The sequence below is a fragment of the Sceloporus undulatus genome, chromosome 4 (assembly GCF_019175285.1).
Source record: "Sceloporus undulatus isolate JIND9_A2432 ecotype Alabama chromosome 4, SceUnd_v1.1, whole genome shotgun sequence".
NCBI lineage: Eukaryota > Metazoa > Chordata > Lepidosauria > Squamata > Phrynosomatidae > Sceloporus > Sceloporus undulatus.
The window spans coordinates 16,674,863-16,693,318 of NC_056525.1; the positions used below are offsets into that span (position 1 = coordinate 16,674,863).

At 42.7% G+C, this 18,456-nt stretch overlaps 1 protein-coding gene across 2 annotated transcripts; it reads right to left on the reverse strand.

Annotated features, from left to right (window-relative positions):
* Positions 1 to 2,074: 2,074 nt before the first annotated feature.
* FAM217B (family with sequence similarity 217 member B) lies at positions 2,075 to 14,443 on the reverse strand. 2 transcript variants are annotated; one of them, XM_042466328.1, is made up of 4 exons: positions 14,113 to 14,443; positions 9,244 to 9,382; positions 9,057 to 9,142; positions 2,075 to 3,355 (listed from the first exon to the last, which is right to left on the reverse strand). In XM_042466328.1, the coding sequence occupies exons 1-4, from the start codon at positions 14,136 to 14,138 to the stop codon at positions 2,167 to 2,169; spliced, it is 1,440 nt and encodes a 479-aa protein (XP_042322262.1). In that variant the 5' UTR covers positions 14,139 to 14,443; the 3' UTR covers positions 2,075 to 2,166. The 2 variants fall into 2 exon arrangements, with proteins under 2 accessions (XP_042322262.1, XP_042322261.1); XM_042466327.1 differs by having other exon boundaries at positions 14,108 to 14,443.
* Positions 14,444 to 18,456: the final 4,013 nt, after the last annotated feature.

Here is an 18,456-nt window from a genome sequence, read left to right on the forward strand (position 1 = left end):
CCCTGTAAGACCTCATAGGTCCTGGGAAAAATTATAGAACTGAATAGGAAGGTCTTTGATTTTGCATAGGTAAAGCTTGCTAGCTCAATGTTAAGCCTACTAGGCTTTGGAAGGAAAAACAAAAGGACAAGATAAGAACTGTAAATGAGCTGCCAAAGTGAGCAAAAGGGCTGAACTTATTTTGCACCTGCTCATCCCAATGCCACACAGCAACAAATCCTTCAAAAGCATGTTACATGAAAACAACCAACCTTTTGACTGAACATCAACAGAAGACATTTTGCTCAAGAGAAAACATGTTCTGTGGGTAAAATATCAAAGATAATAAAGCATGGACAGTGAGGTCTTTAGGAGCATGAGCAATCTTGTCAGCTATTTTTCACTGAGAAAACCATACCCCTTCTTGCAGCAGCTAACAGTAAACCAGTGCCAAATAAGTTCACAATGTAACTAGAGTATATGTGTCCCCACGTGCTTTATTCATTAGCAGAGACTGCCTTGCCTTCCAACTTTCTTTGGATCCTTAGCCCTAGGAAGTTATTCCCCAAATCTCTGGGATATGTGGATTAATCTTCAGTGTGTTTGAGACTTATTGTATAGCTTATGATCTACTTCTAACCAGATAATTCTTATGCTTGGTCTATTCAGCCAGAGTTCCTTCAGTTCTATCACATCCCAGCATGTTTCCCTAGATTCCACTCCCCTGGACTGCTGCCCTCCCATCATCTCCCTTCCTATTAGCTGGCTGGCATAAAGAGCACCATAACCTCTTTATGTCTTGCACCTGCTACTACAGCTCTATCAAATAGATCTGCTCAGTGCTCATCATCCTCCAAGCCAAGAGCTGGAATTTCTCCAAATTAAAAGGCAAAATAAATAACCAAGTATCTCCAGACGCAGAGGAACTACAGACTGCTTTGGAGTCTCTTATTTAAGGCTGAACAATCTCCTATCAATGGCAATACATCAATGCATATCAGAACCCTGTGCTTCAACAGAAGAACAGCACCATAAGGCAAGAAACCCCTATAATCTTTCTGTTCACATGGGAGGGAAGTGCCCAAATCCCATAGATAAATGGGGTTTAAATCAGGGAATATCCTGCAAAAGCGAGATTGTTTACAGACAATGTTGGGCTAAATTGAGCATTAACGTGACATTAATCCATGCAGAAAGTCATAAAATTGTGTTGCTTTTTACTTTCAAGAAAATCCCAAAAGTAAAAAGCGGTGCAATTTTGCCCACTTTCTGCATGGGTTAATGTCGCGTTAATGCTCAATTAGCTTGATGTGTCTGAAAATAATTCCACTTTTGCTGGATATTTCCAGGATCTGAACCTCATTTATCCATGGGATTTGGGTGCCTTATCTCCTGTGTGATAAGGTCCATATGTAGTCTTACGAATGTACTAGCATGTGCTGAAATCAAGGCAGAACCATGGGGAAATACTTCTTGTTTGAAGACTAATAGTCTTTCATCACTAGTACATCTTGATTTTAACACACTGGGAGACATTTATAAGTAACCTTAGAAGATAAAGTCTCATCTCACTGGGACATTTCCCTATTGGAAAACTGGCTGCAAAATCTTACACAAACAGAAAAATAACTGTTATTTTCCTGGCTATTCATGCCAGAATGAGTTATTTATAGTTTTAAAAATGAATAAATAAGAATAGCCTGTGAGAGCCAGTATAGCATAGTGGTTTGAATGTCAGAATGGAATTTGGGAGACCAGAATTTGAATTCCCTGAGTCATGGAAACCCACTGGGTGACCTTGTGGAAGGTCACACTCTCTCAGACTAAGTGGTGGGCAATAGTAAACCTTTTCCAAATAAACCTTGCCAAGAAAGGTCTATTCATAGTCACAGCCAAATGCAAGCCACAGAACAACAACAAAAATAGAGTGAACTAGATCAAATGACCTCCAGGTACACTTTGATGGGCTTATCAAGGGAATTCTGGGAAGGCAAAACATTCTTTTCCTGTACTTTTCAATGGCAGTCAGTACAGGAGGGTGGGTCACTTAACATTGTGTTGACCGGGATGGGAGGGACTGTGAGATGTATATAACTATCTATGAAGGTCTAACCTCACTGTATTCTATCCTTTTCTGCTACACAGGAAGGGTTTCGAGGGCCTACTATAACAAGACCCATCACAACATCATTTAAATTTACATGGTGTCTGCTTCACACCATTTGCTTTCAGCTTCTTGTCCACTGAAGCATTTTTGGAAGGAAGGCAATTGTTTGCATTTCCATTTTTCTTGGGGTTTGCAGATGCACAGGCAGCTAGCCCCTTGAGAGGAACAGTTGAACTATGGAAGGAGGGGGATGGCTTGAGTGGTCTAATGTTGCCAGCTCCTTGAATCATAGAGCTTGAATCAGAAGGATGCCTACTATGAAGCTGTTGCTTGGTGGTGGTCCGCTTTTTTGCCTCACTCTTCACTTCACTAGATCGCCGCTGGTGAGCCAATGAGCTACACTTGGCCTCAGCTCCTTTTGAATGACTCTCATAGGGAACAAACTGGCTGATTCTTTCAGCATGCAAGTCTCTTCTGGGACCTGAATGGCTGGTGAGGAGTCTAGGAAAGCCTTCATGGGGAGTCAGCTGTTTGTTTGGCAAAGGACTATGCAATGATTTGCTTTTCCCAGGACTTTTTAAGGTCCGAAGGACACCAGCAGTCTGAGGCCTAGATTTGGCTGATTTTCCTTGCTCAGCTTGTATCGTTTGTATCTGCAGCCACTCCAACTCCAAAAGCCGATCAATGTACTTCTCAAGAAATCCCACAGCTTGAACCTCTGGTTCTGATCTGCATTCTGTGTTGACAAACACTGCAAGCCCTTTCAAATCCCAAGTGTTGTAAGGGGGTGGGAGGAAATCTGGGTAATAATAATCGGGCTGTTTAAATTTGGCATCAAAGAGGTGTTCAAAATAAAGTGGGTCGATTTCTTCTGCTCGGAGGTTGAGCTCAGGAGGTGTGCATGGCGAGGGGGGAATGGGAATTCTCTCTGAGTCAGAAAGGTCACTGGCACTGTCCCCATCAGAATCCTCTTTTATAATTCGTACGGATTCAAAGTCAAGAAACATGGGATCAGCAGAAGGACCCGGGCGTACAGGACTGCAAGGGCCTGGTTCCTCCAAAGGCCCTCCAGAGTTCTGCCCTAAATGCCCTTTTTCTTTGTAGTAAAAATTCTGAATCAGCGTATCTTCAGCTTTGCTGAAATCACTCCAGGATTTATCCTTAAATGCAGAAAGGTTTTTACTCTCTCCGACCTCATAACGTTTTCTAACCACAGGCTCCTTTTTTAACCTGGGCGCTCTGTTTGAAGAAGTGCAAGCATCTCTTGTTCTGGATAAAAAAAATTATATTTACTGTCAGCTTTTTTTTAAAGTCAGATCAGTTTATTTGTTTCAGCCACAAACCATCACAAATGTTTACTTACAAAATAGGGCTACGGTAGGGCAAAGAAACATACTCACCAATGAATGCATAAACATAACGAATAAACTAAATCAACTAAAACAAGTACAGTGGGCCCTTGGTATCTGCTGGGGTATAGTTTTAGAACCCCTGTGGAAACCCTAATCCATGGATGCTCAAGTCCTATTGAATACAATGGCACAGTGAAATAGTGTCTCTTATATAAAATAGAAAAATCAAGGTTTGCTTTTTGGAATTTATATCTTTTTACAATACTTTTAACTTGTGGATGATTGAATCTATGGATAAAGAATCTGTGTATGTGGAGGGCTGACTGTACGCAGTATTTTGATGACACCTTATATCAAGTAGCTTTATACAAAATGACTTGTACATAACCATTACAGTATCATATTTTTTTCCAGCTTCCACTGCAAACTTGTGATATATTACTTGAAAAATCTGCAAACTCCCACACAGTAGCATGAAAACCAGGCAGGAAATTATATTTGGGATCTTTATACAGGAGGCAGTATAAAGGAAATGAGAGATGCCTTCAGTTATATTTTAGCCTGCTTATCTACCATCTAATACAACTGAGAACACCATTTGGTAGCATAACCTCATAAATGTTTTTATTGAAGCTGGATATTAGTGGTCCACACTGATAAGGATATACCTTGTGAGCAGACAGTATTCTGAAATATTTCCATATCTGGCAGAGGTTCTTTTGCCAAGCATCTAACATGTACAGCACAACCAATATACTTAGGTACTTGCTACCAGGTCAGTGGGTTTAGGTTTGTAGCCTTTTGTACTTTTCTTTAATGGTCAGATTTCCAGTATGCTCAAGATCTCTATGGAGAGATCCTGTTCCTATTGCTTTGCTCAGTTGTTGCAGAAACTAAATGTTCCATTAGTAAGTCTCATTGAACTCAAATGGTTCTTCCAAGTAGACATGTATAAGATCACAAAGAAACACACATAATTATGGGAACTGGGCATGTGTAGTTCATAGAATCATAGAGTTGGAAGAGACCACAAAGGCCATCCAGTCCAACTCCTGCTGCACAGAAACTAACAATCAAATCACTTCCAACAGATGACCATCCACCTGTTTAAAAATCTCCAAAAAATGAGATTCCACTACAATTGGAAATAATATATTCCATTGTTTGAACAATTCTTACCATCAGGAAGGTCTTCCTAATGTTTAGGGGGAAATCTCTCTTCATGTAGTTTTAATCCACTGCTTTGTGTCCTAGTTTCTGGAGCAGCAGTAAACAAGTTTTCTCCTTCAGTAGGACATTCTCTCCAATATTTAAACACGGCTATCATGTTCTTTCTCTTCTCCAGGCTAAAAATATCCAACTCCCTAAGCTGCCCCTCAGAGGGCATGGCTTCCATACCTTTCACAATTTTGGTCACCCTCCTCTGGACACATTCCAGCTTGTCAATATCATTCTTGAACTGTGATGTTCAGAACTGAACACAGTATTCCAAGTCAGGTCTAATCAAAGCAGAATAGGGTGGCACTATTACATCCCTCAGTCTAGGCACTGTACATCTATCAATGCAGCCTAGAATCACATTGACCTTGTTAGCTGCATTTGTATCTATATTGTTGTATTATATACCCTGATGTAATCCCACTTCGATCCATTAGGAGAAGCGGGAAAATACAAATAAAACGTCTTATTATTATTATTATTATTATTATTATTATTATTATTATTATGCTGTTGACCTCATGTTCAGCCCGTCGTCTACACTAAGACTCCTAGATCTCTTTGCATGTACTGTTGTCAAGCCAGGTGTCACTCATCCTATATCTGTGCATTTCAATTTTTCTTCCTAAGTGTAGTACCTCACATCTCTGGAAATTGTAAAGGAAGCTTTGCCTTTCAGGTGCCAACTTCTGAAGTGTAGTGTTGCAGTGAATAGTGTGTTATGAAACATGTTTACTCACACATAGGTCTCACTGAGTTCAGCAGGACTTGCTTAGGGTTTTGCAGGGCTTAGGTGAAGATCACCTGAAGGAATAAATTTCAAATTGCTGGTTTGAGCCTTTAAAGAGAGTTTAGGACAATGGCCCATTACAGACCACCCAAAAGGGGTGGTCTCGGGCCGCTGCCGGTTGCAGCGCGGAGGAGTCGCAACAGCCAAACCACACGACTCCTCCGCGCTGCAAAGAAGGAGCGCGAAAGTCATGCTCCTTCCGGCAACCCGGAAGAGACGCCGCAAGTGCCAAAGCGCGCACTCGTGGCGTCACTTCCGGGAACGGCCACCGCCATTTATTACGGACTCTGTCCATAACAGGGTAAGGGGCGTCTAGAAGAGACGCCCCTTTTTCAAACTGGGACGTCCTGAGGACGTCCGAAATGGCGGTTTGTAACGTGCCAATGATTCCCAAACTTTGGTCCTCCTGGTGTTTTGGACTTGAACTGCCAGAGGCTCTAGCCAGCTTTGCCAATAATCAGGAATTCTGGGAGCCAAATCCAAAACATCTGGAAGACCACAGTTTGGGAAACGTCTGGTTTAGAACTATGTTATATGAAGGGCAGCCAATACCTTGCATAAGCATGCAAAAGTGTTAGTATTAGCACACACACACACACACAAAAACCCCAGTTTATTTAATCATTCACTTATTATTCTGCCTGTCTTTCTCAGAACTGCTACTGAGGCAGCTCACAACAAAACATAGGAGATTATCACTTGGCATTTTAAATCGGCTCCAGCCTCCCAGGCTGCAGCTGGGATGCAGGATGGAGGTGGGGATTATTGCACACTAAATTGCCGCTGAACCACCAGCCGCTATCATCCCAAGTCCAAGCCATGCTCCACTAGCACTTTTTAGAAGTTGGAAAGCTTTCCAATTTCTAAAAAGTGCTGTTGGATCATTGCTTGGACCCGGTCTGATGGCGGCCAGCGATTCAGCGGCAATTTAGTGTGCAATAATCCCTGCCTCCATCCTGCATTCTGGCTGCATCATAGGAGGCTGGATCTGTTGTAAAACACCAAGTGATAAGCTCCTGAAACAGATACTGATGATCTAAAAACAAAAACAAATAAAAACATTGAAAAGGTACAGTAATCCCCTTTTTAAAAAACCACCACTAAACTTGCAATAATATTAAAATACTGTTGAATTAAAAATGCTTAAACAGCCTAGAAGGAAAGTCAGGAGCCTGGAAGCAGCCACTAAGAAGACCTTGTTTTGTGTCTTCATTATATACACCTGTGAAGATTGAAAGACTAGGAGAAGGTTCTTGCCTGAAGATTAAGCTTTGTAGAAGGAAATATATTCCTTCAGATGATCTTCACCTAAGCCCTGCAAAACCCTAGTCTTGCTCTCTGGCATGCCACCAACAGCCACTAGACTAACAGTCAGCAGAGATAGGGATTTTTTTATTGGTGGTAAGTTTGAGAACCCTCTTCAAGGAGATACACATACCTTTATCCCTGTTGACTTTAAAAGAGAGGATGGGGAGGAAGAAACATGTACTTCAGCCTCCATTTATATCTATATTTACTTAGATCCAACCTTTCTCCCATTGGAATCAAAAGCAGGTTGGCTGCCGATTCTCCACTATCCCTTCCATAAACCCCAAATATTTTGTGGCTTACATCTGGAAACTGTAATTCTGTTTTCATTTCTTCTAAGCCAACTTCATGAGAGTAGCCCACCTTTACATGCAGGATAAAAATATTTTAAATAAAGGTACTAATGGAGAATAAGAAGAATGGCAACTACAGAGCCTGTTCAGATGTCAAAGGGGGGAAAGTTTAAACACTGTTGAGGAGTGTTTCTTGTCTCCTGAATACTAAGCTAAACAACTTTGCACCCAGCTGAATTTAACCAGATTGCAGTATATCAATAATATTTCTAAGCATTAAGTAACTCTATAAACAATGTGGTGAATGAATTTCAATCTGGATCTAAAATTAAGGGGTAGTGTTTCTATTAAAGGAGAAAACAAGTAAGAAGCTAAACAGATGTACACCCTTTAGTCTTTTTGGAGAAATGCCATGCTTAAATCAGTGCCATTCAATGCTTTTCAGCTGAGTTCTATTCTGTTTCCGATTCCCTTGCTCTCTTTCTGAAGATGTGTTCTAAAAAGCTTCCTCATTTTAAGAACCATGTCTAACTAGCATATACAATAAAGACAAATTAAGACAGCCATCTGGCAACTTTTCACTATGTAATGAAATAAAATGCATTTGCTAATGTAAATAGAGAAAATACAAATGAAACCTGCTGCTGTTGCCCTACTACAGCAGTGGTGAAGTAGTGCTGTTTTCCACTCTCATAGGTGTCTTCAAACACACACACAAACACACTTCTTATTTTATTTATTTATATCCAGCCTTTCTTCCAACAAAGGGACTCAAGGCAGCTAACAACATATTTAAAAACTATAGAAATTAAAAACTATACATAGTCTTTAATAAAAGTAAAGAGTCATAGGTCCAAAACACATTGCAGAAATAATCCAGTCTGAGACCATTTAACTGCCTTGGCTCAGTGCTAAGGAATCCAGGGAATGATAGTTTATTGTGGCACCAGAGCTCTCTGACACACAACTACAACTCCCAAAATTCCATAGCACTGGGCCAGAGCAGTTAAAGTAGTCTCTAACTGGATTGTTTCTGCAGTGTGTTTTAGACCTTTATCACAGAGTAATAGAATCATAGACTTGAAAGAGGCCCCATGGACCATTGAGTCCAATCATCTCTCTACTTCCATTGCCAAACTGTTCTTACTGTCAAGAGGTTCCTTCTAATGTTCAATCAAAATCTTACTCCCTGTAACTTCAAATCTTTATGTCTGGTCCTACCTTCTGAAGCAGCAGAGAACAGGCATGTCCCTCCTCCCTAAGGCTGCCTCCACACTGCAGAAATAATTTGATTTGACACAACTTTAACTGCCATGGATTAATGTTATGGAATTCTGGGAACTGTAGTTTGTTGTGGCACCAGAGCTTTGGTCTGGTGCCACAACAAACTAGAGACATGAGTGACTGGAGCTGGATAGTAACTATGTATCTAAGTACACGGTCTCAGAAGGATTTGTTTGCAGCTGGACAATACAGTGGTCCCTTCAGATTTGCTGGGCTTAGGGGTGAAGGATCCTTGTGAATGTGGAAAAAACGCAAATAAAAAAATAGTATTCTTTTGAACTCTGTCACTTCTCTAGGCATCTCTAGTTCCTCCAGTGCAACTCTGTGACCAACATCTGCCAGAAGCTGATCATAGAATCATGCTGGAGGACCTACAAATGCCCAGAGAAGTGTTTTCTCTAGGAACCTCTAGGTTCTCCAGCACAACTCTGTGGTCAGTTTCTGGAAGAGTTACACTGGAGGACCAAGAAATTCCTAGAGAGAACATATTAATCAAAACTGCAAATAATCACATCCGCACAAGTCAAAACCACAAAGGTGCAGGGCCAACTGTATTTGAAATAAACCACTTCCATGTTGGGATATAAGGTAGGATATAAAGGAAACAAATAAATTGTTCACAGACACTGGCCTGAGCTATATTTTTCCTAATTCAGGTATATTACCTCATTTGTTAGTAAGAAATCTCCAGCCTATGTCTATCTAGATGTCCAAGTAAACCTTACCTGTTTTGTTGGTGACCTTCACAAAGCTGGTTTTTTTCTTTGTAGTGAAAAGGTGTCTGTCTATTGTCTGGAGCCAAACAGGAACTCTAGGAGATATTAATTAATATGCAATGATAATTACAGTAAAGGGGGAAACCGCCTATACCTGCAAATAATTTATATCCAATAAAAATGGAAAAACCTTCACCTTTTCAGTTGGAGAACAAACATTTTTGCTTGGCCTGTTGGGAGATGGTCTTACTTGGGGCAGTGATTTTTTTAGTTCCTTGGCATTTGGGTCGTTCTTTAGTTCCTTGGCATTTGGATGGCTCTTTTCTCCACTGGAACTAGTAATTGTTGAGAGAGAGAGAGAGAGAGAGAGAGAGAGAGAAAGAAAGAGAGAGAGAGAGAATTTTCATAAAATTAGTCACAGAAACAATTGTCTGCCTCAGTAACTGAATTTACTGATTGGAAATGTTTCTTGACATGTTAGAAAACTCTGTAATGCTGTTGACTCCTATAATGTGCTCTTATATGTCTTTACCTGCTCTTTCAAGTTTAACAATACAACAATAAATTTTGCAAATGTGGATTACCTGAAGAATCCACTTTAGGAAATAAATAACACTGTTCCACAAGAGTTATGAGATTAAGACGATAAATATAAAACTTTCATTACCTGTAACCATTACTGCAGCCCTCTTTGCTATGTGTGCATAAGGTGTGTGGGAATTCATACATTACCCATGGAAGAAATGCAAAGATTTCTAAACTTGTATCTTCTAACCTCCCATTGCCCCAAATGCTTGGTCTTAGAAAAAGATTAAAGGAAAGATGCCTACTGCAGTCAGATTTTGGAATCCTGAGAACCCAGGCTTTCTAGTTTGGCTGGAAGAAACATCCTTGCTGTTATTTGTATATCTTCAGGTTTTTCTGAAGTATGCCGGTCCTAAGACAAACCTGTCACAAGGTTACCTAGGTAAGATTTGTTCAAAGGAGGTATGCCTTTCATCTCCTCTGAGGACCTTGGATTCCCAATAAGATTCAGATCAAACACTCATAAACCTGCCAAAATAAGATCATGCCCTGTAGTTTTTCTAGCACCCTCTACTTATCTTCTGCCTTTGTCTGGGCTAAAAGAATGGAGCAATCGGCCAAGTAGTTGTATCCTGACTCAAGTAGCTCAGAGAAATTAAAATACAGGTACTGTCTCTAAGAAAAGATTTCATGATATCTATTTGATATATAGCCTCTCTTTCTCCAAGAACAGGGACAGCAAGGCAGCTTACAATATGATTAAAAAACAGATAGAAAAACTGCAACAGGTTTTAATCTTAAAAACACAGCTAAACAAATTATAATATTTTTTTAAACTGTCAAAGATAGTTTTTTTTTAAGTGCAGCACCCATCAGTTAAAAGCCTATTCCTCAACTGTCAGTCAATTGCCAAAAGCCTGCTATTGGAAGGAGAAAAGGAACAGATCATATTAGCCTCAAGTGGGATTTCTGGAGTCTGGGGGGACCCCCCAAGAAGGCCCTCTGACATCCCCACCAAATATACCTCTGGGGGTAATAGGATGGAAGATTTCAAGGCATGGGCAGTTTTGTATGTGAGAATCCATTCCATTAAGCAGTTTCAAATGAGTTTTAAAGGAATGTATAACCTAGAAGTCATAATAACAGATTTATAGGCTATAAACCAGGGGTGGACAACCACACAGAAGTCTCTTCCCATATTATTCCCATTTTGGGAGAAAAGCTAGATATAAATCTAATAAATGAATAAATTTTCTTTCTGGGACTCTCCTGGTATAGGTCAGTATCTCCAAAATTGATGCACCATCATTTCTGGCTGCCATTCAGCTGATTCTTTTTGTTATTTGGGGGAAGTTTGGAGTGCTTTGGGGGTTTAGAGGAAGAAAACTGCTACATTTTAAGGTGGTTTTGGAAGATTTTGGCCAGTTGTTGTTGAAAAACCAGATGGGGAATTTTTGGGGGGAGGTGGTTCTCTAGGGGCTTTGGGGCATTTCTGGGAAGTCCCAAGCGATGTACTTAAAGATCCCAAGGACTGCATGTACACTTTGCCCACTCCTGTTTTATGCAGTCTGTATAAACAAACCGGTAGCCAGCAAAGTGCGAATATTGTGAATTCAAATTCTGACTGGTCTGATCTCTTTTTATTCGTCAGAGAGTCCTCTGTTGATATTCTGGTAAGGATCTGTATTAGAATCATAGAATTGAAAGAGACCACAAGAGCCATCTCGTCTCACCAACTGTTCTGGGAGCCAGCAAATGTTTTACTCAATAAATCAATGCAACTGAGGACAACCATCCACATTTCTGACAACCATATGGCTTCCCTGGGAGCCTGTACCAGCTTCTCTGACTCACGCCTCATATGCCTCTACCAGGATTAGCCCCTGACAACAACTACTCAGACTCTATGGATCCCACCCCCATCTTTATGTTTCTTGTGACTCATATGATATGGTTTCATAAAATGGTATGCATGTGAGGAACTTTCTAGCAGAAAGACATCACTCATGGTGCTCACACTTATCAGCACTGTGACTTCAAATACAAGGGCAGCCAGGTGGTAGAGATGTGGAATTTTAAGATATGTTAGTGAGAAAAGAAATAGAATCACAGAATCACAGAGTTGGAAGAGACCTCAAGGGCCATCCAGTCCAATCCCCTGCCATGCAGGAACTCTCAGTCAAAGCATCCCAGACAGATGGCCATCCAGCCTCTGCTTAAAGACCTCCAAAGAAGGAGACTCCACCACTTTCCAAGGGAGTGTGTTTTGAATCACCCTGTATCATGGGCTGTTCATGATCAATGTGCATGTTAATGACAGAATAGCAATACAAACATTGCACAGCACACAATTAACATTCAGAGTTTCCCTGCCACAGGTTGTACTGATGCTCACTAGCACATAGATCTTTAGGAAGGGATCAAAAATCATCATCATTATCATCATAAAGGAATCATACCAACAGTTACTATTTAACAGCAGTTGTGTGGGACCTACGTGTTTCTGGGCAGTATAGCTGTAAAGGCCAGGTGCTGGTGCCAAAACTACATAGGAAGGTTGCTGTCTTCATGCTCATGCCCTTCTGGGCGTGCTAAAAACACCTGTCTACTCTGTGCTGGAAACGGAATATTAAACTAGACTGCAGTGAGTAAATGGGAATGGGGCAGGGACTACTCCCTACAGCTGCATACCCCACACTACTGCTCACATTGGTGCTCCTGGCATGACTGGAAGTGATTTCCAAGTCACTTCCAGTTTCATTTTCACTAATTTTCAACTTTGTGTGTATGTGTCGGGGAACTTGGGGGTTATTTCGTGGTGGGGGGAACCACTGTATTTTGTGGTGTTTTGGAGCAGTGTATTCTCCCCCAGGGGAAAACAGAGGTAGTACCTACATACTCAAAAGGCTTCTGATTCTGTCTGATCTTGAAAGCTAAGCAGGGTCTGCCTTAGTTAGTATTTAGATGGGAAACCAGCAACAAATACCAGGTGATGTAGACTATATTTCAGAAGACGGAACTGGCAAACCACAGAATCATAGAGTTGGAAGAGACCACAAGGACCATCCAGTCCAACCCCCTGCCATGCAGGAGCTCTCAATCAAAGCATCCCCGACAGATGGATGGGAATCCTGGGAATTGTAGTTTATTGTGGCACCAGAGCTCTCTGACAGAGAATGCTAAATGTCTCACAAAATAATAGAATTCCCTAGCATTGAGCCAGGGTAGCTAAAGTGGTCTCAAACTGCAGTGCGTTTTGGATCCATGATTGACCAGCTGATCTAGTTGGCTTCTACCTAAGGAAGGGGTGAGAGCACTATACAGTCTGTAATGCCTAATGTCTTCAGCTGACAACGTTCATTTGACTCTCTGAATTTAAAACGCAGAATGGCAGCAAAATGTAGGTCAGTGTGATAGGTTTGCCTTAGGGTCGCCATAAGTCAGAAATGACTTGAAGGCATACAATACTGTCACAACAAAACATATAACCTTCTCTTGACCCTGATTTGAACAGAAGGCTTTGCTGCAAGAAAAGTTCACAAGGATGGAGTGTGTGCAGACTCCAGAGGAGGGCCACCAAACTGCTGAAGGGTCTGGAAGCCATGCCCTTTGAGGAGAGACTCAGGGAGCTGGGGATGTTTAACCTGGAGAAGAGACAGTTAAGAGGTGATATGATAGCCCTTTTTAAATATTTGAAGGGATGTCATATTGAGGAAGGAGCAAGCTTGTTTTCTGCTACTCCAGAGACTAGAACACAGAGCAATGGATGCAAGCTCCAGGAAAAGAGATTCCACCTCAACATTAGGAGGAAATTCTTGATGGCAAGCGCTGTTCGATAGTGGAACACACTCCATCAGAGCACAGTGGAGTCTCCTTCTTTGGAGGTTTTTAAACAGAGGCTGGACAGCCATCTGTCAGGGGTGCTTTGGATTGTGAGTTCCTGCATGCCAGATTGTGGTTGGACTGGATGGCCCCTGAGGTCTCTTCCAACTCACAGAATCCAACATAGAATCCTAAAATCCAACTCTGATTCTATGATTTAAAATTAAATAACCCATAACTTGGAATGAAACAGCCGTGGGAAGCTGCGCATTCCCAAACCCAGAGAGGAGGTGAATTGGCCTGAGGCACTAGAGCTCTCCCACTCCCCTTCCTACTCACCCATCCCTACCCAAGGATTTTGGAGGCCTCTGTTCCAACGCCACCTTCCATTTTGCACAGTGGATGCCAACACAATCTCTCACACAGATCTCTCTAGATCTGCCGCACAAGCCCGCCATGCAAGACAATATTTGCTCTGCCGGCAACGTTGCTCCATTTCCACTAAAAATAACTGCATCCCTCCAAATAATACATTGGGTCCCTTCCACCAAATAGCACATTTTTAAATAAACAAGAAGATGGACGATCACCTAGCTCTTGGGCTGAACTTCCCACAGCAGCAAAGCCTGATCTGCATGGAAGAGAGGAGATAGATAGATGGAAAGAGAGAGAGAGAGAGAGAGAGATGGATGGCCCAAAAAAGCGATCCTTACGTTACCGTTCCTTTTCCCGGGTGGCTTTCATGGAGCAGAGGGTCCTTCTCCAGGCTGCGCAGCAAGAAGGCAGAATCCCGGATCCCCGGCCCCATTATAGCCGGGACCCACCTTTCCTACCCCATAGACACCTCCTTTTCTTTGCTGGCTTCCTTTCCCTTTGGCAGCGGCTTAACGGGGAATTGCAAAGGGGCAACTGCAAAAGCGGAGCACATCCTCCAGATGCTGCTGAGGGCGATGCTGCTGATGCTGCAGCAAACGACAGTCCCAGGCGCGACGCCTTCCCTGCCGGTGGGGACATCAAAGGAGGCACCATCTCGCTGGCCTTCCTTCTGCCAGGCTGCGTCCGCACCGCAGCAATAATCCGTTTTGACACTCCTTGAACTGCCCTGACTCAGTGATAGGGAATTCTGGGGACTGTAGTTTTGCTTTGGGGTGGGTGGGTGGGCTGGGTTTTTTTTATTTCATACGTTTTATTAATCCTAAAAAAGAAAATATATTACTCACAACATCCACAACACACACAAAAAGTCATAACACCTAACACATACCATATAACACACATCACGTCATTTTTTAAAAAAGAAAATGCTATGGAATTCTGGGATTTGTAGTCTGTTCGGGCACCAGAGCTCTCTGGCAGAGATGGCTTCATGCCTCACATAATTTCAGCTTCCTCCACCTAAGAAAGGAGCTTGTAGGCTCATGAAGGATGGAGACTCACTGGATCTCCTTCCCTATCCAAGGATCCAACCATCCACTGCTTGGAAACATTCCCCAAAAATATAAATCCTCAAAAAAAAAAAAAAAAAAAATTAAACTTGATTTTACTGTTTTATAGAAGGGACATGGGACTTGAGCATCCATGGGTTTTGATATCCATCAGGGGAGGGATCTGGAACCAATCCCAAGCAGATACTAGGATCCCACTAATGGGATTTAATTTTTTTAACCTGGACTCTTCCAGTACCCAGAAGGGCTCACCTGCATGAATACCCCTCCATACCATCTGAACTTAGAACAACAGCAACAACTTGACAAAATAGAGAGCTATGACTAAATTGTCATTTCCTCCTCTTCTCCTGTGTGCTTTTTAAACACTTTTGCTTGATGAAGAAGCCAGTGGCGCTTTGAAAGCTTGCAACATGTATATTGTTTTTGTGCAATTTGGTTGACCCCATAAGGGTACCACTGTTTTCTGGATTTTGGATATTATAGTCCTTTCCTAAATGGCAACCAGGCTACCTCTACATACGTTTTCTATATTTTTTGCTGCTCCAGAGACTAGGACCCAGAGCAATGGATGCAAGCTATAGGAAAAGAGGAGTCTCCTTCCTTGGAGGTCTTTAAACAGTGGCTGGATGGCCATCTGTAGGGGATGTTTTGATTGAGATTTCCTGCATGGACTGGATGGCCCTTGCGGTTTCTTCCAACTCTAAGATTCTATGATTCTATGATATTTCAGCTTATGTTTTAAGTTATTCCAGTGCTAGAAATGGGGGCACTGAGGGAAATTTTCATTTGAGAAGGCAGATTTTCCCCTCACATTTTGCTCCCCCATCCCCATAACTACACCCCTGGATGTATGAAATACAAAACCAAGATTCAAGGCCCTATCAAAAGTACGGAGGCACTGGTATGCACTGTCAAGTCAATTGTGACTTTAAAAGCAAGCCTGTGATAGGATTTCCTTGGGAAAATTTGTATAGAGAAGGTATGTCAGACCCTTCCTCTGAGGCTGAGAGTGTGTGACTTGCTCAAGGTCACCCAGTGAGGTTTCATGCTTCAAATACAGTACAAAAGTCGGTGTATATTCACAAAGGTTAATGCTAGAGTGAAAACCAATTAGTCTTAAAGGAGCAGCTATATTCATTACCAACCCCATTCCCACCTCTTTTCTGTGCTGTAAGAGACTACACTCTGATAGCACTGCTATTCCACTTTTAACTGCTCTAGCTCCCTCTTATTGCATTCTGGGATTCGCAGTTTAAGGAGGGGCATTTAGAATTCTCAGACAGAGAGCTCTTAGGCTTCACTGAACTACAAGCACCAGAATGCAACAGGAGGCAGCCAGAGCAGTAAAAGTGGAATAGCAGCACTATAAGAGTGTAGTGCAGTAATGTGGTAAAACACCTAGTTATTTGAAATCTACTGACCAGTGGGTCTCCATGGCCTAGCAGGGATTCAAACCCTGGTCTCCCAGAGTCCTAGTCCAACCACTGCATCATGTTGGCTCTCCGCCTGCAGTTTTGGGAACAGTATTTAGCATTTTGAGCTAAAGGGTATTTAGCAATCTGTGGTGCCTCCCCAAACTACAGATCCCAGGATCCTACAGATCAGCGGTTCTCAACCTGTGGGTCGCGACCCCTTTGGGGGTCAAACGACCCTTTCGCAGGGGTCGCCTAAGACCGTTGGTCTTAGTAGCAAACAGTAGCAAAATTACAGTTATGAAGTAGCAACAAAAATAATTTTATGGTTGGGGGTCACCACAACATGAGGAACTGTATTAAAGGGTCGTGGCATTAGGAAGGGTGAGAACCACTGCTACAGATGCAACCATGCTGGTTAAAGTGGAACTGTAGTTGTATGGTGTGAAAGGGGAAAGCCAGCGCAGGGTAGGGATTTGAGCGTTTGACTCCAGAGACCAGGGTTCAATGCCCCCCAGCTCTGCCATGGAACCCATTGGGTGACCTTGGGCAAGAAGTCACACTCTCTCAGCCTCAAAGACAAACCTCCTCTGAACAAATCTTGCCAAGAAAACCCCATAAAGCTTCGCCTTTGGGTCGCCATAATTCAGAAACAACTTGAAGGCACACAGCAACAACCGATATACATGTGAAAGGACCCTTTACCATTCTGACACACTCCATCCACAGCCCAGAAAATAACTTTTCCAAACTATTTTGTTTGGATCCTCATTGCAGCTGCCTCTTGTTACACACTGCAACTGTGAAAACCCAAAAGCCTTGACAGTACTTGCGCTGCTCAATAATTTTCCATTGCTTTCTGTTATTTAATTTTTAAGGGGGGGGAACCTTCTCAGGATTGATGAGAGAATGGCATATAGTTTGAGAAGTTCGTATCAAGACGCCCATGTAAAGATAACAGTTGCAAGCCGTAAAATTTACCGCTGTTGTTAAAATGTGGCCCAGAAGTTATGTGTTACCAAGAAGAAACTACTCACAGGTCACTGTTACTTGTAAGTAACTATATACTTGTAAGTACAGTAGTTACTTCCAAGCTCTGCCCAATGGGGTCCTCATCTCATCATTCCTGAAGACTTCCTTCAAACCTTTTCAAGGATTGTAGAATTAGATTTGGGCAAACTTTCATGGAGATGTTTCCAGTTCAATTTCTTAATTTATTATTATTATTATTATTTCTTAATTTCTTATTGATGCATTTCCACTTTAAATCACCCTCCTCTTTCCATTCTGCTGCTTCCTTCACAGGAAGGAAGCTCTCTCTCTCTATATATATATATACAGTATATATATAGCTTCCTTTCTGTAGAGCATATTATATATGCTATAATATATATATATATATATATATACACTTAAATATTATATATATTATATTTATTTATAATCTCGCCCTTCTCCCAGAGCTGGGACTCCTGTTTTGCCTTCTGTTTTGCTTTCCCTTTCTTTTTCCCTTCCAGTCTTTTTGTATTGTAACCACAAGTTCCCCCAAGAACTGGAAAAAGAAAGGGCAACTCTGGCTTCAGGTGAGCCTTGTGCGCAGGCGCAGTTCCGTGGCGCACGCGCAGAGGCTGCCCGAACAGAGCGGCGAAGAAGCGGTGACGTCACAGAGGGCGTGCGCTGACGTCCTCCGGCGGCCAAAGGGCTGGCTTTGCAACAGGTGAGCTCCTCCCTCCCTCCCTCCCTTCCTCCTGGCGCCCAGCTGACTTCCCCGGAGGCTGCGAGGGAGACCCCCAACACCAGCCGCCTTCCCTCTGCAGAAAGGGCCGCCCAGCAGAGCAGGAGCTCGCCCAGAGAAGGCCCTGCCGCCGTGGCCTCGGGGCGGGAGAAAGAGGAAGAGAGGCTAGCGCTGCTGGATGTGGGCTCCAGACTCCACCAACGTGGACGCCAGTGCTAGCCATTGCCACTGCTTGGCCCACCCTCCGCCTGCCGCCGCCGCCTCCTCCACCTGCAGCCCAGGCCAGGCTCCCTCCCTCCAAGGCAACAGCCTCCAGCCTTCCCCTGTCTTCCCCAACAGCCTCCAGGCTCCCCTCAACCTCCAGGCTGCCCCAGGCGTCTCCAGCAGCCTCCATATCCCCTCCAACATCTCCAGCAGCCTCCAGACTTCACCCAGCTTCTCTAACAACCTCCATATTCCCTCCAACA

Bases quoted from the DNA above. Each gene is read 5' to 3' on its own strand.
- FAM217B (XM_042466327.1), bottom strand. From the start codon at position 14,202: ATGGGGCCGGGGATCCGGGATTCTGCCTTCTTGCTGCGCAGCCTGGAG. The intron at 9,143-9,243 runs GTGAAGGTTTTT...AATATCTCCTAG, and splicing joins TTTGTTCTCCAACTGAAAAG to AGTTCCTGTTTGGCTCCAGA. The intron at 3,356-9,056 runs GTAAGGTTTACT...TTTTTTATCCAG, and splicing joins GAAGGTCACCAACAAAACAG to AACAAGAGATGCTTGCACTT.